The 22793-nt window shown below is 38.0% G+C and overlaps 1 protein-coding gene across 9 annotated transcripts in view; it reads right to left on the reverse strand.

The window, feature by feature from the left end:
* The window catches only part of ptpn23a (protein tyrosine phosphatase, non-receptor type 23, a), a 100363-nt gene that overhangs the window by 60589 nt on the left and 16981 nt on the right, over positions 1 to 22793 (reverse strand). For 8 of the 9 annotated variants that reach the window (XM_069922160.1, XM_069922156.1, XM_069922159.1 and 5 more), the window contains exons 3-8: positions 21845 to 21972; positions 20114 to 20190; positions 18305 to 18354; positions 18074 to 18205; positions 7966 to 8046; positions 6288 to 6419 (exon numbers count right to left, since the gene is read on the reverse strand). In XM_069922160.1, the coding sequence (XP_069778261.1) occupies positions 6288 to 6419; positions 7966 to 8046; positions 18074 to 18205; positions 18305 to 18354; positions 20114 to 20190; positions 21845 to 21972 (600 nt within the window). Of the gene's footprint in view, positions 1 to 6287; positions 6420 to 7965; positions 8047 to 18073; positions 18206 to 18304; positions 18355 to 20113; positions 20191 to 21844; positions 21973 to 22793 lie in introns of those variants that run through there. The other variant, XM_069922158.1, reaches the window with a different exon arrangement.

The following is a 22793-nucleotide window of genomic DNA, read 5'->3' on the forward strand; positions in this document are numbered from 1 at the left end:
GACCTTAAAATAGTCAGTTTAAGCAAATAAATGATATTGCAGCAATTACTGTTTTTAAAAAAAACACATAATGCATGCATTTTATGTGTTTTTTTTGACAAACCAGGTTACCCTACCCCACGCATTATATGCTTGTGCGTGCTATACGAGAATATTTTTATACGTTGAAAGAATGCGCACAATTTATAGCAGGCGTGGGAAAGTTGAACTGGCAATTTATAGCTAGTGTGAGAATGTAACAGTGGTAATGAAAGAATGCACACAATTTCTAGTGCATCTTAATTTTCCAGACCTATCCCAAGTGAGGAGATTGACATATCAAGTCCCTCTGAATCAATATTAGATGATTCTGCCCTATGGCATCAATTTAATCATCCTCATTACATCAAATCAAACCATAAAGTTCTCAACTGCACACTATTTTTAACAAAATAGGCCTTAAAAAAAGGCTTTTTAAATCATAACAGAATTAAAATCCTGTTCAACTCTGAAGCCCGACTTTGATCTATTCAATTGATTTCTCTCCAAAGCCTGTTAATGTGTTGCAGGAGGATATCATCTATATAATGGGCGATTGTCACCTCTGGGGGAAGTTGATTGGGTTTTAATTGAGGGAGATTAACTGTGAAAGATAGCGGGACCACGGAATGTGCTTTGTCTTGTGTTCCAAGAAAGCATGAATTGCTCTTGTAAGTCAGAATGTAGAATACTACACCCGCACGGTATATACACATGTGCGTTATACAAAGATATTTTTTACTAAATTTATGATTTTGTGCACATTATATGCATTTGTTTGTTTATATGTGCAAAGATATGGTACTGCAGACAACTTCAGACAGTTGGTATATTGGAGGAGTAGTGGAGTATATTGTGATGGAGTAGTGGCTGGTAGGGTAAAACCAGCCCTCTCCAGAAAAAAAGAAAAAAATGTTAAGAAAAGACAAAGCTTAACAAATATCAAGTATAAGAAATAGAAGATAAAGTTGCAGAGAAGAGAAAGATGGCACCCCAGAAGGAAAAAGTAAAAATGGGGAAAAAAGTAAAGTCACCGGAAATGAAAGAAGGCCTTACCTGCACGAAGGAACAGGGAGCCGTGGTGGCGAAGAGCCCCTGATCTCTGAGGTTGGTGCCGGCCCCGCGGAGTCGCGACCCCCCCCAACCAGTGGACTGCAAAAATGGCTCTATGAGCCAAGCAAATGTGCGCAACTGCACTAACGTGAGGAGTCGCGCGTGCGCAATCAAAGATAAAAGGAAACACCGACTGGATGGGGGGCTCAGCTGAGGAGCGGGCAACCACAGCGCGACACCAGGGCTCTCAGCTGGAAGATAAGGAAGGCGGCAGGAGAGAAAGTGAGGAACCAGAAGAGGAAGAAAGTCGACGGGATGAAAGGCAAGAGGAGCAGCAGCAGGAGACCCAACAGATGAGCAGCCAGGAAGGGAGGACCCACAACAAGAGGCCCAGCAAGAAGAGGTCCGACAAAGTGATACAAGCAACTCATCAGGAGAATCAGAAGAGACACAGATACAGAGAAGAAGACACAGAAGAGGAGGAGGAAGACGACCAAGATCTTCACAGAGAAATAGAAGGTAAAACAGATGGACAGAATATAGATAAAGCCTTTTTTGAAGAACAAATAAGAGCATTAAAAGAATGGTTGTCATGAGAATTTAGTCCAATTAAAAGAAAAATGAAAAGAACAGAAGAAAAAATGCAAAGTTTAGAACAGGTCATGACAGAAATAGGGAAAAGAGTAGAAAATGTGGAAGAACGAGAATCAGCTGTAGAAATGGAAGTAAATGACTTAAGAGGAAAATTGGAAGTGACAAAAACATTAAAGAGACACAAGAGTTGTTACCTCAGAAAATTGATACGTTGGAAAATTATAGTAGGTGAAACAACAAAAAAATAGTGGGGCTGAAGGAGGGTGAAGAAGGCACAGACATGAAGGAATTTATAAAAGAATGGATCCTGAAGGTCCTGGGAACAACAGAAATTCAGGAAGAAATGGAAATAGAAAGGGCACACAGAGCACTAGCTCCAAAACCACAGACACATCAAAAACCAAGATCCATCTTAGTAAAATTTTTGAGATATACGATAAGAGAAAATATACTGGAGCGGGCAAGGGTTGAAGTTTGAGAAGATAATAAACCATTGGAATACAAGGGTAGGGTCAAAAAATATTTTTTTACCCAGACATAAGTTTTGAACTCTTAAAGAGGAAAGAGTTTAATACAGCAAAATTGATTCTATGGAAAAAAGGTTATAAATTCATGTTGAGACATCCAGCCGTGCTTAAAATATTTATACCCAGGGAGCAAAAGAGACTGTTCTCGGATCCCAAGGAAGCACAAGAATTCACAGAGCGTTTGCAGGATAGGAGAGATGAAGAGATGTAATAAGAATGAAGAAAGGTGATAAAGTATATATAAAGATGTAAAAACAATGTATATGTAAAGAACTAAAGAAGTAAAAGAGAGGGGAAGGGAGGAAGGGGGAAAAAAGGGAGAGCTTTGTTATATGTGTAAAAAAAAAAAGTGTTTTCAGGGGGGGGGGAGAATAACCGTCACTGCGAAATCAGTTGACTCTTGCGAGCAAGATTGCAACCCAAATGGAAAGAGAAATTGTAGTTGCCCGGCAAGAAAGGATAAGGGGCAACTGAAAGGGGGGGGGGGGGGGGGGAGAGGGCATTTGGGGGTTAAGATAAAATTGGGTGTGGGAATTGTTGGAGTATTTTATGTTTTAAATGTGTTGTCATACATTGAGTTTAAAAAGGGAAAACAGATGAAAATGGGAAAAAGTGGGGTGGAGGTGGTGAGGAAGTGGAAAAGAGGTGTTAAGAAGATATAAGATGGCCACGTTGAACGACATGACTATAAACATTAATGGAATACATAACCAAATTAAAAGGAAGAGGCTATTAAATTTACTGAAAAAAGAAAAAAATAGATATAGCATTTGTGCAGGAAACGCATCTAACTGAAATGGAACAGAACAAATTAAAGAAAGACTGAGACTGAGATACATAGTGGCAGCATCATATAATTCAAAAGCTAGAGGTGTAGCCATATTAGTTAACAATAAACACAAGGTTACGCATGATACAGTATAATTGGTTACACAATTTATATATCATTTCTCAAAAATTAAAAGAATGGGATCCAACATTATATCATTCCTCAAAAATTAAAAGAATGGGATCCAACATTATCAGATAGATATTTTCACTGTAAGAAGGAAATGGGAACAACAATACATACAATTTAGGCATGTACGAAAGTGAATATGTTTTGGGAAGATCTCAATCAGATATTAAATAAAATCACAAAAAATAACATATCAAAAAATCCAGAGATCTTTCTTTTAAGTAACATAAGTAGTAATGAATTAGGCCTCAAATTGGATAAAGCGCAAAAAAGATTCATTATGATAACTTTAGCAGTAGCAAAAAAGTGTATAATGTTAACTTGGAAAATGGAAGAGAGCCTGAGAATACAACAATGGTACATGGAAATGAATAAATGTATTCCACTGGAAAAAATAACATACAATTTAAAAAATAAAGTCACATTATTTGAACAAATTTAGGAACCATACATGGAACAGAGAGAGCTTGCCTCAGACCTCCACCCCCTAAAATGATAAGAAGACAAAACGATTTGATTCAGTGTGTAAAAACAGATGACACATTTTTCTTGTTTATTTTTCATTGTGTGAAGACATTCTTTCATGGTTTTATCGTATTGTATATGTTTTTTTTAAAACTTTATTAAAAATTTTATGACATGAATAAAATAAAAATTACATTTAAAGAAATAATAAAAAAATAAGATAATAAAAATTATAATACTACATCATTAAACTACACAAATTAACCCCCCAATAATTATAACACAACATTAATCATCTAATTTAAAATAAGTCCAACCCTCCCCCCCAAAATAAAGAGTGAAGAATTAATTAACAACGTTGTAAATAAAATAGAAAAAACCCCACTTACAAAAAAAAGGATAAAACTTAACAACAAAAAAAATTACTAACAACAAAAAAAATATCAATACTAAAATAATACCCTTAAACATATATTTAAATCAAACATAATACATGTATTTAACAAATGAAAACCGTATTGTATATGTTGAATATTTATTGGTTTTGGAGGGGGGAAAAAAGGGAGAAAATGCCACTGTGTATATTTAATGAGAAACGTTTGTATATATTTTGGTTGATATGGTTCAGTGCGAAAAAAAATTATAAAAAAGACAGTTGGTAAATTCTGCTGGAACTATTACATCATTTTTAAAAGCAGAAACTGGCATGAATTGGTCACAGACATTGAATAGACAGGAACATTCCCTTTGTTCATTTAATTAGAAGAGGTCTTGGATCTTTATACTGCCTTACAAAAATCATACAAGATCATGGTGCAGGAGGCCATTTCACTCATCATGGTAGGCCTTCTTCCTTGTTGCAAATGTTTCCTTATCAGATTTCGTTTATTTTTGAAAATTACAATGAAACCTGCCTCCATCACATCTGCAGGTAGTGTTTCTTCAGACACATATAAAGATTTTCCTCATGGGATTGTTCATTCTATTTTATACCTGTAACTTTTAGACCTCCACCCTGTCACCAAATGGAACATCTTACCATTCCCTACTCTGTCCACATCCATCATCATAAAGATTTCTAAGAGAACTCATCTCAGCCTTCTTTTTAAAAGAATAAAATGTGCTTCCCTATCCTTGTAACTCCAGCCCCTCATCACAAGAACTATTCCTGTAAATCTTTGATAGACCCTCTTCAATGCCTTCTCATCAACCAGAAATGAAAATATTCCACGTGAGGCTGAACAAGTGTTTTTACAATGATCAGTGGCATCCAACAATTAATGTCATGAACCATAGCATTTAATCAACAGAAAGGACAACGTTTTCTTGTATTCTTAGTATACTGCATGATGTAGGATTTGATCCAAACACTACAATTCACCCCCTCCTCACCCTTCAGTTTGATTAACTAAGTTCCTCCAGCAGATTTTCTATTGATAACTAAAATTAGTCAGACAAAAACAATGGATAAATTCAACTGATCCTGGTTCTACTGTTATCCAGTTAGTTTATGAACTGCAGTAACCCTGTGGTATTGCCAAAGGAGGACTTTACTGTAGTGGTCAAAATTAGCTTGAACCTTTGATTAACAAGGCTTGTCCAAAATTAATTTAATTGAGAGAATGCTGAGAGCAGGAGTTAGAAAATTATATTGTGCTTTGGCAAGCAGCTCTGTCAAAACAAAACAAAAACAGCAGGTGGGGTAGTTTTGCAATAAAATATGGGCATCTTTGGCAAGACCAGTATATATTGGTTGTGCTGACAAGTCTAGAAAGGTGGGACAACTCCAGTTAGCCACCTTGAGAACAGTAGCTCCAGAGGTAATCTCAGTTACTGAGAGCCTGAATCATGAAGGCTAGAATGGACAAGAAAAGTACAACTCCTTCCTTAAAGTTACCTACCAAAGGAGATAAATTGTTAGGACAACATAGTGGCTTTGTGGTATACAATTATCAATCTTAGCATTTTGTGAAATATTCCTACTTTATTCAATTTATTTAAATTTCCCAAATGACTACATGGGATGAGAATGCATAGCTCCTCATCATTAGTTAGGTCTCTGGGTCATTAATGCAGTTAGTTAATCAATATGTTATCCCATGTAAAATGTGCTTTTGCAAAAATCCAATATTTTAAAGAGCAATGAACAGGCCCTTCAACTCGTACATTGTTGCAGAACACGATGTGCAAATCAAATCAAAAACCTGTTGTTTACACCTGATAGATTTCCTCCATCCATTTAATATTCATGTGTCTATCTGGAAGCCCCTTAAACGCTATTACTAAATTGTCTTCCACCACACTCCTGCCCACCTATTTCAGGCACCTAATACTCTGTGCAAAATAATTGCCCTGCACATCTCCCTTAAACTCTTTGCCTTAAACATGTGTCCCCTAGTGTGTGACATTTCTGTCCCAAGGAAAAGATTCTGACTGTTCACCCTATCAATTTCTCTCATAATTTTCCACACCTTTATCAGGTCTTCTCTCAGCCTCCAACACTCCAGAAAGAAAACAACCCAAGTTTGTTCGATCTCTCTACACAAGTCATACCTGCTAAAGCAGGCAAAATCTTGGTTAATTTCTTCTGTATCCTTCCCAAAGCTTTCCAGTGAGGGTGATCAAAATTCCAAGCATTGAAATATATTTATTTTCCATATAAAATGACTTACATGTGCAATGGCTGCATAGTAATAAATCTTCATCTGTACTGGCTTCTTCCAGTCTTTCTGGAATTTCCCTATAAGTGAAGCGGTCTCTGAATTTTCCAGTGCACGACAAGCTTCCTTATAATAGTCAACCACCTGCCAAATATCAAATTTTATATATATATGTATATATATATATATATATAATCACATTCTCCGGGATGCACCAAATTTAAAACCAATGCCAAAAATTATACGGTGTTGATCAGAATTAACGGAACAGTTTGGGAGTGAATGGAGGCAAATCCAATTCACATCTTGACTGAATGATACGAATTTAAATATATAAAACTCCCCATAAAATCAAAGTATCAATATGAAACAGTAGTTAATAATGTAAAACATAAATGCAATACCTCTAAAGTACTGGGGGAGGGGGAGATTTATAGATAAGTACATGGATTTAAGAAAAATAGGTGAGGTGGGTAAGGATTTTTGTGGAGCAGGTTACTTACATCATCACAACAATCTGGAACCAAAGGGTTTGTACTGTGCTATAATGTTCTATTTTTAATGGACTTAAGCAATGTCTTTGACAAAGTCCTGGATGGTAAACTAGTCTGGAAGGCTAAATCGCAAGAGAGCCAAGGTGAGTTGGCAAATTAGATTCAAAATTGGCTTGGTGGAGGAAGATGATAGAAATGGGGCAGGTGGGGGTGGTGGTTGCTTCTCTGATAGGAGACTAGTGGTGTGCCACCAACATTTGTGGTCTAGTTTACAGTGAGGAAGGATATCCAAGTTTACAATAGGATCTAGATCAGTTAGGAAGAAGTCAAATAAGGGCAGGACTTGTGCAGTGAATAGTATAGCCCTGGAAAATGTTGTAGAAGAGAGAGAACTAGGAGCGCAGGAGGATAGTTACATGAAAGTGGTGATTCAGGTGAACAGGGTGGTGAAGTCATGTTGCACTTCAATGGCACAAAAGTTGTAACATCCTAATATAGCTGTACAAGGGCAACAGTAGGACCACACATGAATTACTGTATGCAAGTGCAGCAATTTAGAAAGGATGTGATCAGTTAGAAATGGTGCAGGAGATTCACCAGGATACTATCTGGACTTGAAGCACTGAGTTATAGGGAAAAATTAGGTCTTTATTTTCTGGATTGCAGGATGCTGAGGGGTGACCTGGTCAAGCTTAATAAAATCACAAGTGAGATGGATAAAGTGAATGCTTGCAGTCTTCCCCACCCCCTCCCCTCCCAGAGTAGATTTTAGAATTAGAGAATGCAAGTTGAAGATGAGAGGCGAGAAGAGGGACCAAGCTACTTTATCCCTCAAAGGGTAATCCATTTCTGGAACAAGCTGCTAGAGGAAGCCACAGAAGCAGGTACAATTTTCATATTCAAAACATATTAGGACAGCTATATGGATAACAAAGGCATATGGGCCAAATGGAGGGAAATGCCACAACCAGAATGACAAACTTCGTAGGCCAAAGGTCTTGTCTAAGTTGTATGGCCTAATGAGAATTTTAAATAAGTTCTGTAAAAAACAATTCTGAAAGACAGATCTAAAGAAATATTAGAGATTTTCATCTGGGATAAGATGGGTAGAAGTATGAAATTATTGAGGTAAGTATATTCAGAAATGGATTTAATGGCTCTCATAGGATTTTACAGTGCACATGGCATTTACCTACTTGAGCACTGATTCTTGCTACTAGAAAACTTTTTCGGTTGTCCAGCATAGATTTTTCCAATAGACATTCCTGAGCTTGGCCCTAAAATGCAATGATAGCAGACAGAGATTAATGAAAAATAACTCCAAAAACAAAAACTCATGTGCAATTCATGAATTTATCATTAATATTAAAATGAAAACAGATTCACTTTGTAGGTAATCAACTGGTAAAGTCGATTCCGTAATTTCTTAAGGCTAAACCTTTTAAGAGTCAATTATAAAAGTATAAGCCACTAGCTACCTTGCTGCAATATATTTACTTACAAATAAATCTCTCATGTTCAGTTTTACCTCTTCAACCATTCCCTGCTCAAAACAGAATCAGTATCAAACCATATAGTTTCTATTTCTACAGATATTTTAAATCCATAACAGTGTTCGATTTCTAACCAATTGCCTTCAGAACCCTCACTTGGATTCAAACTATAGCATGTTACAACCCCCTCCAAGTTTCTAGTCTGAATTCAGGCAAGATTCCCTAAAGTAGTCCCAGGAGTGATATGGTTGACATAAGAGGAGAAATTGTATAGCTGACACCGTATTCTCTGCAGTTTAGATGGAGGTCATCTCAAAAATTATAAAACATTTAAAAGGCAAGACATGTTTAATGTCGCTGAACATTTTCTCTCACTAAGGGGTACAGTTTGAAAAAAAGGGCAGGTCATTTAGAATTAATACAAGGTTAAATTTCTTCATACATAGAGTGGTGAATCTTTGTAATTTGCTTCATGGGTTAGAGAAGCTCATTCAATGTGTTTATTAAAAACAGAAATGAATAGATTTCTAATAATTCAGGAAAGCATTATAGGCATAGCGCTGCAAAATGGTGTTGAGGTATTGAATTCCTTGTTTTGCAAGCTACACAGGCAGCTCAATTCGCACTTAAGAAGGTAATACAAAATTAAATAGTGTTACAGTGTTAGAGAGAAAAATTAAAACAATCAAAAACATGCAAGGTAAGTGCATCTTCTGCCCAACATGAGAGGGGAGAAAGCATGGCAGGGATGGGATGAATACTTTATTATGTTGATGCTTTTCCAAAGCAGCGAGAAGCGTAAATGAAGGGGAGGCTGATTTGAGTGATGACCTGAATTACATTCAGAACTTTCCCCAGTTTTTTGTCAAATGGGGCAAATTTTAAATGATTTCTTTTCCTCGGTATTCACTAGGGAAAAAAAATATTGTACCAGTTGAAGTAAAGAAAAGTAGTGGGGAGGTCATGAATCATATAAGGATAACTGAGGAGGTAGTGATGGCAGTGTTAAAAAAGATAAAGGTGGACAAATCTCCAAGTCCGGACAAAGTATTCCCAAGGACACTCAGGGAGACTAGTGTACAGGTAGTGGGGCCATTAAAAGAGATATTTAGGATGTCACTGGTCACGGGGGTAGTGCCAGAGGGTGGCTCATGTCGTTCCGCTGTTTAAAAAAGGGTCCAAATGTAAGCCTAGAAATTATAGACCTGTGAGTCTGACGTCTGTGGTGGGTAAGTTGATGGAAAGTGTTCTGAGGGATGGCATTTATAAATATTTGGAAGAACAGGGATTGATAGGTAGTAGTCAGCATGGTTTTGTCTGGGGTAGATCATGCTTAATAAACCTTATAGAGTTTTTCAAGGGGGTTACAAAAAAGATTGATGAAGGGAAGACTGTGGATGTTGTCTATTTAGACTTTAGTAAAGCTTTTGACAAAGTTCCCCACAGGAGGTTAGGAAAAAAGGTGGAGGCATTAGGTATAAATAAGGAGGTAGTGAAATGGATTCAGCAATGGTTGGATGGGAAGTGTCAGAGAGTACTGGTAGAAAATTGTTTTTCAAATTGGAGGCCGGTGACTAGTGGAGTTCCTCAGGGATCGGTCCTGGGTCCACTATTATTTGTTATATATATTAACAATGGCGTGAAGCAAGGCTGTGTTCTCGCACCAACCCTCTTTTCAATCTTCTTCAGCATGATGCTGAACCAAGCCATGAAAGACCTCAACAATGAAGACGCTGTTTACATTCGGTACCGCACGGATGGCAGTCTCTTCAATCTGAGGCGCCTGCAAGCTCACACCAAGACACAAGAGAAACTTGTCCGTGAACTACTCTTTGCAGACGATGCCGCTTTAGTTGCCCATTCAGAGCCAGCTCTTCAGCGCTTGACGTCCTGCTTTGCGGAAACTGCCAAAATGTTTGGCCTGGAAGTCAGCCTGAAGAAAACTGAGGTCCTCCATCAGCCAGCTCCCCACCATGACTATCAGCCCCCCCACATCTCCATTGGGCACTCAAAACGGTCAACCAGTTTACCTATCTCGGCTGCACCATTTCATCAGATGCAAGGATCGACAATGAGATAGACAACAGACTCGCCATGGCAAATAGCACCTTTGGAAGACTACACAAAAGAGTCTGGAAAAACAACCAACTGAAAAACCTCACAAAGATAAGCGTATACAGAGCCGTTGTCATACCCACACTCCTGTTCGGCTCTGAATCATGGGTCCTCTACCGGCATCACCTACGGCTCCTAGAACGCTTCCACCAGCGTTGTCTCCGCTCCATCCTCAACATCCATTGGAGCGCTTTCATCCCTAACATCGAAGTACTCGAGATGGCAGAGGTCGACAGCATCGAGTCCACGCTGCTGAAGATCCAGCTGCGCTGGGTGGGTCACGTCTCCAGAATGGAGGACCATCGCCTTCCCAAGATCGTGTTATATGGCGAGCTCTCCACTGGCCACCGTGACAGAGGTGCACCAAAGAAAAGGTACAAGGACTGCCTAAAGAAATCTCTTGGTGCCTGCCACATTGACCACCGCCAGTGGGCTGATATCGCCTCAAACTGTGCATCTTGGCACCTCACAGTTTGGCGGGCAGCAACCTCCTTTGAAGAAGACCGCAGAGCCCACCTCACTGACAAAAGGCAAAGGAGGAATAATCCAACACCCAACCCCAACCAACCAATTTTCCCCTGCAGCCGCTGCAACCGTGTCTGCCTGTCCCGCATCGGACTTGTCAGCCACAAACGAGCCTAAAGCTGACGTGGACTTTTTACCCCCTCCATAAATCTTCGTCCGCGAAGCCAAGCCAAAGAATATTAACAATCTGGAAGAAGGGGTGGTGAATTGGATAAGTAAGTTTGCAGATGATACAAAGATTGGTGGTATTGTGGACAGTGAGGAAGATTACCATAGCTTAAAAAGAGATATAGGAAAGCTAGAGGAGTGGGCTGAGAAATAGTTTTTTTTTAAAATTGTTTATTTTTCACACTATAAACTATATTGATCAAGATACACACATTTTCCTTCTTAAATATATAGTGTCATTTTCTCCTCCCACTTCCCTCCTCCCCTCCCTCCCTCCCATTTATTTAAAGTTCAGAATATAAGATACATTAAACCTGTCAAACAATGTTGTCACTCAATAAAAATAAACAAGAAATTCCACTGAGTCAGTTCTTTTCATTATCTTCTCCTTCTGTCATTTTAGGTGGTAGATGTCCACGGTAGGTTTTCTCTATTGTGTTTCATGTATGGCTCTCATATTTGTTCAAACATTGTAATGTTATTTCTTAAATTATATGTTATTTTTTCTAATGGAATACATTTATTCATTTCTATATACCATTGTTGTATTCTCAAGTTATCTTCTAATTTCCAGGTTGACATAATACATTTTTTTGCTACAGCTAGGACTATCATAACAAATCTTTTTTGTGCTCCATCCAAATCGAGTCCAAATTCTTTGTTTTTTTATATTACTTAGGAGGAAGATCTCTGGGTTTTTTGGTATATTGCTTTTTGTGATTTTATTTAATAATTGGTTTAGATCATCCCAAAATTTTTTCACTTTCTCACATGTCCAAATTGCATGAATTGTTGTTCCCATTTCCTTTTTACAGCGAAAAAATCTGTCTGATACTGTTGGGTCCCATTTATTTAACTTTTGAGGTGTAATGTATAGCCTGTGTATCCAGTTATATTGTATCATATGTAACCTCGTGCTTATTGTATTTCTCATAGTTCCGGAACATAACTTCTCCCATGTTTCATTCTTTATCTTTATGTTTAGATCTTGTTCCCATTTTTGTTTAGTTTTACCATTTGTTTCCTCGTTCTCCTTTTCTTGTAGTTTAATATACATGTTTGTTACAAATTTTTTGTTTATCATTGTGTCTGTAATCATATATTCAAAATTACTTCCTTCTGGTAACCTCAGACTGTTTCCCAATTTGTCCTTCAAGTAGGATTTCAGTTGGTAGTATTCCAACATTGTATCGTGAGTTATATTATATTTATCCTTCATTTGTTCAAAGGATAATAATTTATTTCCCGAAAAACAATTTTCTATTCTTTTGATCCCTTTTTTCTCCCATTCTCTAAAGGAAAGGTTATCTATTGTAAAAGGGATTAGCTGATTTTGCGTCAGTATTAGTTTTGGTAGTTGGTAATTTGTTTTATTCCTTTCTACATGAATCTTTTTCCAAATGTTGAGCAGATGATGCAATACTGGAGAATTCCTACGTTGTACCAATTTTTCATCCCATTTATATAACATATGTCAGGTATCTTCTCCCGTATTTTATCTAGTTCTAATCTAGTCTAATCTGGCTTTTCCCTTGTTTGATAAAAATCTGATAGGTATCTTAATTGTGCGGCTCTATAATAATTTTTAAAGTTTGGTAGTTGTAAGCCTCCTTGTTTATACCATTCTGTTAATTTATCTAGTGCTATCCTCGGTTTCCCCCCTTTCCATAAAAATTTCCTTACTATTTTCTTTAACTCCTTGAAGAATTTCTCTGTTAAGCGTATTGGTAATGTCTGAAATAGGTATTGTATCCTTGGGAAAATGTTCATTTTAATACAGTTTATCCTTCCTATCAGTGTTAGTGTTAAGTCTTTCCAATGCTCTAAGTCGTCATGTAATTTTTTCATTAGTGGATAATAATTGAGTTTATATAGATGGCCGAGGTTTTTATTTATTTGTATACCTAGGTATCGCATTGCTTGCGTTTGCCATCTGAATGGTGATTCTTTCTTAAATTTTGAGAAATCCGCATTATTCATTGGCATTGCTTCACTTTTATTTGCGTTAATCTTGTACCCCGACACTTCTCCATATTCCTTCAATTTCCTATGTAATTCTTTTATTGATATTTCTGGTTCTGCTAAATATATTATAACGTCATCTGCAAATAGACTGATTTTATATTCCTTGTCTTTTATTTTTATCCCTTTTATTTTATTTTCTCTTCTTATCAGTTCTGCTAGTGGTTCTATGACTAACGTGAACAATACTGGGAGATAGTGGGCATCCCTGCCTTGTTGATCTGCTTAAGTTAAATTGTTTTGATATATATCCATTTACTGTCACTTTCGCCAATGGCCCCTTATATAATGCTTTAATCCAATTAATATATTTCTCTGGTAAGCTGAATTTTTGTAGTACTTTGAATAAATATTCCATTCTACTCTGTCAAAGGCCTTCTCTGCGTCTAAAGCACCCGCTACTGTTGGAGTTTTATTTCCTTCTACTGCATGAATTAAGTTAATAAATTTACAGATATTGTCTGTTGTTTGTCTTTTTTTTAATAAATCCAGTTTGGTCTAGATTTACTATTTTTGGTACATAGTCGGCTAATCTGTTTGCTAATAGTTTAGCTATTATCTTATAATCTGTGTTAAGTAAAGATATTGGTCTATATGACGCTGGTGCGAGTGGATCTTTCCCTGTCTTTGGTATTACTGTTTTGCATGAATCTAGTAAGCTTTGTGTTTTATCAATCTGGTTGATTACTTCCAGAAGGGGAGGAATTAATAAATCTTTAAATGTTTTATAGAATTCTATTGGGAATCCATCCTCTCCTGGTGTTTTATTGTTCAGTAGTTTTTTTATTATCTCCTGTATTTCTTCTATTTCAAATGGTTTTGTTAATTTATTTTGTTCCTCTGTTTGTAATTTCGGTAGTTCAATTTTAGTTAAAAGTTCATCTATTTTGTCTTCTTTCCCTTCGTTTTCAGTTTGATATAGTTGTTCGTAGAATTCTCTGAAGTTTTCATTAATCTCCGTTGGATTATATGTGATTTGCTTATCTTTTTTCCTTAATGCCAAAACCATTTTCTTAGTTTGTTCTGTCTTAAGCTGCCACGCTAGAATTTTGTGCGTTTTTTCTCCTAGTTCATAATATTTCTGTTTTGTCTTCATTATGTTCTTCTCCATCTTATATGTTTGTAGTGTTTCATATTTTATTTTTTTAATCTGCCAATTCTCTTCTTTTAGTTGTGTCTTCCTTCATTGCTAATTCTTTTTCTATATTTGCTATTTCCCTTTCCAATTGCTCTGTTTCCTGATTGTAGTCCTTCTTCATCTTAGTTACATAACTTATTATTTGCCCTCTGATGAACGTTTTCATTGCGTCCCATAGTATAAACTTATCTTTCACTGATTCCGTATTTATTTCAAAGTACATTTTAATTTGTCGTTCAATGAATTCTCTAAAATTCTGCCTTTTAAGTAGCATGGAGTTTAATCTCCATCTATACATTCTTGGTGGGATGTCCTCTAACTCTATTGTCAATAACAGGGGTGAGTGGTCTGATAATAGTCTAACTTTATATTCCGTTTTCCTAACTCTCTCTTGCATGCGAGCTGATAGCAGGAATAGGTCTATTCTTGAGTATGTTTTATGTCTACCCGAATAATATGAATATTCCTTTTCCTTTGGGTGTTGTTTCGTCTTCTCTTATTTTCTTCATTGCTTTCTCCAATATATTTTCTCTTGTTGTATATCTTAGGAATTTTACTAGAATGGATCTTGGTTTTTGTTGTGGTTTAAGGCCTAATGTTCTGTGTGCCCTTTCTATTTCCATTTCTTCCTGTAATTCTGGTCTTCCTAGGACCCTGGGGATCCATGCTTTTATAAATTCTCTCATATTCTTGCCTTCTTCATCTTCCTTAAGGCCCACTATCTTTATATTGTTTCTTCTATTATAATTTTCCATTATATCTATCTTCTGAGCTAACAGCTCTTGTGTCTTTAAGTCATCTACTTCCATTTCTATGGCTGTTTCTCATTCTTCCACCTTGTTCACTCTTTTTCCTATATCTGACATGATAATCTCTAATCTATTCACTTTTTCTTCTGTACTTTTTATTATTCTTTTTATTTCATTGAATTCTTGTGATTGCCATTCTTTTACTGATTCCATATATTCTTTAAAAAAAAATATATCCATGTACTTGCCCTTCCCTTCATCTTCCATTTCTCTGTGTTCTCCCTCCTCTTCTTCTGAGTCCACTCCGGGATCTGTGTCCTTTACCTCTGTCTCTTCTGGTTTTCTTGTTGGGTTGTTTGTTTTATTTTGTTGGGTATTTTTGGTGTTCTTATTTTTACTAGAAGTGTCTTGATGCTGGTCTTCTTCCTCTGGGTTGGTCATCTGTTGTTTCTTTGATTTCTTTTTACTCTCTTCTTGCTTGTTCTCATTATTTTCTATGTTTTCCACTTGCTGCTTTGTTGTGGTTGTCAATTTCAGCTGTGGAGATCGACTCCTCAGCTGGTCCCCCCTCTCGACAGTGTTATTTTTGTCTTGCGCATCGCGCATGCGCAGTTGCGCACTTTTGTTTGGCTACGTGAGCCATTTTTGTAGTCTCGAGTTTGGGGCTTCAGCTGACCTTAGGGAGCGGGCTTCTCTCTCCATGGCGGGCCTCCTCGCACAGGAAAGGCCTTCACCTTCTACTTCTGACGTCTTTTCTTCTTCTCTTCTTCCCGTTGCTTTTGGCTTTTCTTTCTTCGCTGCCATTTTCTCCACACCTTTACTTTCACTTTATTTTGGTTTTTGTGTTTGTGCCTTTGTTTTTTCACTGTCTTTTTTTTACTTTTTCGGAGAGGGCTGGAGTTCCCCGACCGGCCACTACTCCATCACGTGACCCCTCGCTGAGAAATAGTTGATGGAATTTAATACGGATAAGTGTGAAGTGCTGCATTTTGGAAAGGCAAATCTAAATAGGTCATATACATTGAATGGTAGACAATTGAGGAGTGCAGAGCAACAAAGGGATTTAGGAGTTATGGTAAATAGTACCCTCAAAGTTGATACTCAGGTAGATAGAGTGGTGAAGAAGGCATTTGGAATGTTGGCCTTCATAAATCGGAGTATTGAATTCAAGAGTTGGGATGTTATCATGAAATTGTACAAAGCATTGGTGCGGCCAAATTTGGAATACTGTGTGCAGTTTGGGTCACCAAATTATAGGATGGATATAAACAAAATAGAGTGCAGAGAAGGTACACGAGAATGTTGACAGGATGTCAGGGTTTGAGATACAGAGAAAGGTTGAGTAGCCTGGAGCTTTTTTCTCTGGAGCGTAGAAGATTGAGGGGGGATTTGATGGAAGTGTTCAAGATTTTAAAAGGAACAGAGAGAGTCAACGTGGATAGCCTTTTTTAATTAAGAGTGGGGGATATTCAAACCAGAGGCCATGGCTTGAGATTGCAGGGGGAAAATTATAAGGGGAACATGAGGGGAAATTTCTTCACGCAAAGGGTGGTTGGGACGTGGAATAAGCTTCCGGTGGAGGTGGTTGAAGCAGGGACGTTATTTACATTTAAGGAAAGACTGGATAATTACATGGAGGGGAGTGGATTGGAGTGGTATGGTCCAGGTGCTGGTCAGTGGGACTAGGAGGGTGGGGATTTGGTCCAGCATGGACTAGTAGGGCCATACTGGCCTGTTCTGTGCTATATATGGTTATATTCAGGACATGACGAAAAAGAATTATTGGTGTGCTTTCTTAGCCATTGTATCCAGGTGGTTGGACAGGAAATATTACTAGTGATATATACAGCTGCAAACTTAAAACTATGCCATCTCCACCTCAGCACCATTGATACAGACCTAGCTTCCTGAAATCAATGATCAGCCCCTTCATTTTGCTGACTTTGCGAAGTTGTTGTCCTGACACCATGGCACTAAACTATTTCCTTCTTGTACTCCATCTCAGGAGATTCCATTTAACCTTAACAAATGGCTGAGCCAGATGGCCTACTCCTGTTCCTATATCTTGTGTTCATATGTCCAATACCTAATTTATGATTGCATTTACATCATTCCAAGATGTGCAATCACTTCCAATTATATAATCTTAAAGCCCTCTCATGAGGCATTCAGATTGTCCTCCACTGCATTCCTACTCTAACCACATAATTGATAAAAAACAATCAAATTTTCTTTCCAATCTCACTTTAAACTACCTTTACCTAATCAATCCTTCGGCAAGGGTCTTATTTTAGTTTGCATTTCTACATTCGAGTCATTTTTGCTAACATCCTTTGTAAATGCCTTCTGTTCTACCAGACAAGCATGGTCTATCCTATATATATATATTGTGGCAATGGCCCTTTCCTCTCTCCCATACATAAAATGGAATATTCTTTAAATTGCCATATTCTCTACTTTAGTATTCTTTCTCAAAACCTTTCTTTACATTCTGAAAGCTTGCCACCTTGATTACATTTGAGAACATTAACTATTCTTTTTGTCAGATTGTGTAAATAACCTTTTGAAACTCCTCATTGCATGAAAAACAGAACTGTTGACCATTTTCTAGGAATGACGACACTCCCTCCCCCAACATAGGGTTGCCTAGATTACTTTTTATATATAGAAATAACTACTATAAATATTTACTTTAAAGGTAATTTAATTTCAGTTCCTTCCCTCAAAGTTTATGATTCATCTCATTTCTAAGAGCATTAGTTGTCCGCTAGTACCAGTTCCAAATAAGTATTCTTGAATCAACAGTAACAGTATTCAACAGGCTACTACAAGGACAATATCAAGTGAGGTCAGAGGATATCCACACATGGCACTTTCTAATAACCAAGAGCAATCAAGAAGCATGGTGCAGTCTAACTTTCACCCCTGACAGAATACACAGGACAACTGAGGGAAGCTAACTCAATTAAGTCAAAAGTGTGCCAGATCATCTTGACGACATGACTGTTACGCACATCTTAACAGTTAAATAACTACAAGGTGGTAGAAGGCAAGTTTACAAAACCTTTGAATCCACACCAAGACTTGTCCTTACCAGCATGAAGTTGATGTTAAGGTTGAGGATCTGGTGGCTCATGTCTACACTGAAGGAGTGACTGAAGTGATCTCGCAAATATGTAAAAGCTCCTGCTGCACATTGAAAATGTGTGCAGGAAACCTTCATACCCTGCAAACAAGCAAATGAAATTCAGTTAATGTACATATTAAACAAAGGCAGAATCTTTAAGAAGATATAATTTTGCAATAATTTGTTTGCATTGTCTACCTCCTCAGTAACTCTGTTATCCAAGGCGCCAAGCATTGAATGAAGAGCTCCTAGAAGAAAAAGAAAAGTCTAACCAGTTCAATATCTTAGTCATCTACAGCATAATCTCTGATGTAATTCACCCAATTGAGTAGTAAATGAGAATACCAAGAGAAGCCACAAATATGACTCAATGAGATATGAAAAAAATTCCTCCCCAATATGCAACCCGACATATAATTAATGAAACTTGATTAAACTACTTGTCCTATTTTATGGGGGCCACATTTATTTTAACAAATATATCATTTGTATTTTTTTTAAATACAAGGCAGACAGCAAGAATGTTCAGTCCAGCAATATAGTGCATACCATACCAGGACTGACAACCATCATTTCAATTAACATCTAGGTAGAGAAACGAGCTTAAATAATCAAATAAAAATAATAAACAGCTGAAATATTTATTATTCAAATGTACTATGAAAGTTTTAGAGTTTTTGTGAAATCAGATAAAATGAGTAAAAAAGCAGGAAGCTACTGAAACATTGCTAAATTCCAAGAGTGCTTCATAATTTTAAGTCAAATCAATATGTCCACATTACAGACATTGATATCTTCTTTCAAGCCTCCATTTCAACAACCCACACCACCATTTTATGGCCAACAAGGAATGTACATTGCAACCATGCCAGTTACTGTATGTCAATATTCTGAGTAAAAGCACAATGCTGGAGAAACTCAGCAGGTCAGTGTACTTTATGTAACAAAGATAGATACATAACCCACATTTCAGGCTTGAGCCCTTCATCAAGGTATGAACAAATTGTAGGCAGGTGTCTGAACAAAATGGTGAAGGGAAGGGACAGGGGAGGAGCACAGGCCCACAACCAGGAGGTAATAGGTAGATAAAAGGGAAGGAACACCAGCAAAAGGGGAGGGAGGGATGGCTGTGAATGGAGAGGGAAGGGGTGGAGAGGAGGAAAGGAGACAGAAGGATGGGGAAGAGAGGAAGAACAGGGAGTGGGGTAGCAGAAACCGGAGAAGTTGATGCTAATGCCATTCAGTTTGAAAGTGCCCAGAAAGAACATTAGGTGTTGCTCCTCCAATTTATGGGCGGACTTGGTTTGTCAGTACACGAGGCTACAGACAGACATGTCAGTGCTGGAGTGGGGCGTTGACTACTGGATGATCCGTCATTCATGCAGACAGAGCGATGGTGCTCAGCGAAGCTATCTCCCAGTCCGCGTCCAGTCTCTACTTTGTAGAGAAGGCCATAACGTGAGGACAGCATGCAGACGACTCCTGCAGGTTCACAAAAAGTGTTGCTTCACTTGGAATGACTGTTTGTGGCCACTCTCTTCCCCACCCCTGTCTTTTTTTCCTCATGCTCTCCACCTCCTTCCTTTTCCATTCATAGAAGTATCCTCCTCCCCTGTCTGCTTGTGTACCCTCCCTCTCTTGTTCACCCATCACCTCTTGCTTGTGGGCCTGTGCTCCTCCCCCTGTCCCTCATCCTCACCCCCAACCATGCAGTTCAGGCACCAACCAATTTTGTTCCTACCTTGATGAAGAGCTCAAATCCAACATGTTAGTTATGTATCATTATCTTTGCTATATAAAGTACACTGTTTGACCTGCTGAGTTCCTCTCCAGCATTATGGTTTTATTTCAATCTCAGTGCCTATAGACTTTCATATTTTACTCCTCTCAACATTTTGAGAATGTGTTTACCAATAGGCAAAACAATTATTTAAGACTGCAAAGAAAAGAGCTAAAGATTATTGCCCAAAATCCCGCCAGTGTACAAATTGCACAATTGCTACTTACCCAGATTATAAAGAATGCAGGCTTGCTCATAGCAAATCTCATCAACAGTTACCGACTTGCCAGAAAAGATCTCAGTCCTGTAATTTCAACAAGCACATCACGTTGTCAGTGCCTACACTTACTTCTCTAGATCTATAAGATACGTTGCTGACCTGGGCAGCCACAGAGGCTATTTAAGACCAGCAAGTAGAAATAAAGAGAGATAAGAGGTAGCAGAACTCAGAGGCATCATGCAGAGACCCAACCATGGAAGCAGGCTATCATTGTAATGCTGGACTTCAAATATGCTGAGTACATACTTGAGTGGGAAAAGTAGCTTGGACTTGTGGAAAGCACATCTGATGCCATGTGGACACTTCCACTGACTTACATGACCATATGTGGAAGAAGTTCATCCAGACATGTCTGCCTTGATCTCTGAGTTACAAAATGAAGGTGATAAGCATTGCTCTGGATTACAAAGATGGGGTGGCGATAAGATTGACCAGGATACATCTGCTCCGAACTTCACTAATTGAATGTTTACACCACAACATAGCAAGAGTGTGTGAGGAGATCAAGAGAATGAGTGACTGCCAAGTTGAAGAGGAAGACCAGAAGATGAGCATGAAACTAATGGAGCATGACAGTTGCAGGAATGCTCAGAGTCCATGCTGCTCATCAACAGTTTGTTTTTCTTTTGAATACATGAAGGCTGTGATCCCTCAGGTAAGTTCAGCTATAGGTCAGAGCATGGCACCACAAGTGACTCTGCTTCACAGTCAGGAAGAGTTAAAAAAAGAAACAATGGTACAGGATTCAGTAGATTGCACAGATAGGCTTGAATTTGTATTGCCATAGTAGTTACTCCAGGGTGGCAAGTTGTCTTGCATGCTGCACAGCCTCCTGATAGAAGAGGGCGAACATGAACTACCTAGGTACTAACAATTTAGGGAAAAGGAAGAGGTCCTCTGCAAAGAAATTCAAGAGTTAGAACTCAAAAAAAATCTGAATTACTTTCAGTGTTACATATTAATAAGTAGAGAAAATAGCAGTGGAGAAAATTAATATTTAACTGTAGAAATGATGCAATACTTTTTTTTTAGATTTTGGGGCAGTTTCTAGAGCACATAGGACCTGGAAAATCTGAGGAGTAGCAGAACTGGGAAGAAAGGCAAAAGGAGGAGGAGGAAGGGTGGGTAAATTGGGGCTTTTGGGGATAGCTTGACAGTGGTATGAGATTCTTACAAAGAATTATTTAGTTAAAAGCAACACAGTGGCCTGCAGAATGCTTCTTAACTATACTACCAATGTTCAAACACTCACTTGTATGTACTCCCTATAAACTCACAAAAACATCTGCTTGGGGTGCAGACTACTATGTTCAGAAACTGGCATTCCTTCAACAATGAAACTATGACATCTCATCACACAGCTTTTTGTGACACAAAACACCACTGTACAGACTGGCTGTGAAAGCTGTAGTTGGGCAGGCTGAGGGGAGCGATGAAGTGGCGCAGAGCCATGAAATGGAGCTAGAGGGTGCAACTTGGCCAGCACAACGATTGCTGGCAAGTAGCAGCTTCATGTGTTAATGTACTACCTGGATCCTATGGTCTCTCATCACCTCCCACTAATCGCCACAGAAACCGCAGAATCTCATTCCCTTCATTGGCTTTTTTATTTTCGGTGACAAACCAGAGCATTCAGAAGGAAAATGAAAACCCAGCAGAGGCAAGATCCAGTGGTTACCATGTAACTGGGACAGCTGCCTCCTCTCCTGACCCCATAGGAATACGACTCTGCAGATAGTGAAGCTGCCCAAAGTACTTCCTCAGTGTACTGCATCCTTCAAAGTCTCGTGTAACATTCACAGCACTCTGCAATTCAAGAATAAATAGGTGGTTAGTATGCAACAAATCTGAACAAAGACACAACTTTGCCTTTGTGCACCATTTCTTCTATTTCAAGTGTCTGCTGGAAAGATTAAATCTCATGGCACGAAATACCAAGTGGTAGGTAACCCAGTCTATAATGAAGAACAGAAGGGAATGGATTTTCTTTCCTCTCAAGTTTATTTTCACTGTATAATCTTATTTTACCTTGCTTTTGCTTCATTCCATTGTAAGTTAACACCAAACATCTCAGAGGTGTTTTTATTTTAGAAAAATAGTACTTTCAAATCATATTTTTAAAAATCCTATTAACTACAAAATAATATTAATCAAAATTACAGCTATTATACATATGGAAGCAGACATCAAAAGTTTTCCTAAATGATGCACAATAAACATCAAGAAGAAAAAAAATTCACCACGAAACCTCAGTCAGGTATGGGGAGCTTATTAAACTTAGACAATGCCCAATAAATTAGATTATGACTGTAACAGGTATAGAGTGCACAGCTGCAATCGTGTTTTAGAAAATTAAATGCTTCTACTTCCATTTTCATAATTTATCTGAATGACAGTAAAGTGTCAGAATTATACCAGCAATGTCACGTATCAGACAAGATGGACACCATAACATTTATGTAGCTTGCCACACAACTAATTAGCTGGGATATTCCTAGACTGTGTGATGTAGGAGCACCTTTCTAGAAAACTTCTGAAATATTATTTTTCTACCATGTATGATTAGCCCAGCTCAAGTAACTATTGCAAGCAGCTTGCAGATACCATCATTGTATGCCAAGAGGCAG

Source organism: Narcine bancroftii, chromosome 2 (genome assembly GCF_036971445.1).
Source record: "Narcine bancroftii isolate sNarBan1 chromosome 2, sNarBan1.hap1, whole genome shotgun sequence".
Taxonomy (NCBI): domain Eukaryota; kingdom Metazoa; phylum Chordata; class Chondrichthyes; order Torpediniformes; family Narcinidae; genus Narcine; species Narcine bancroftii.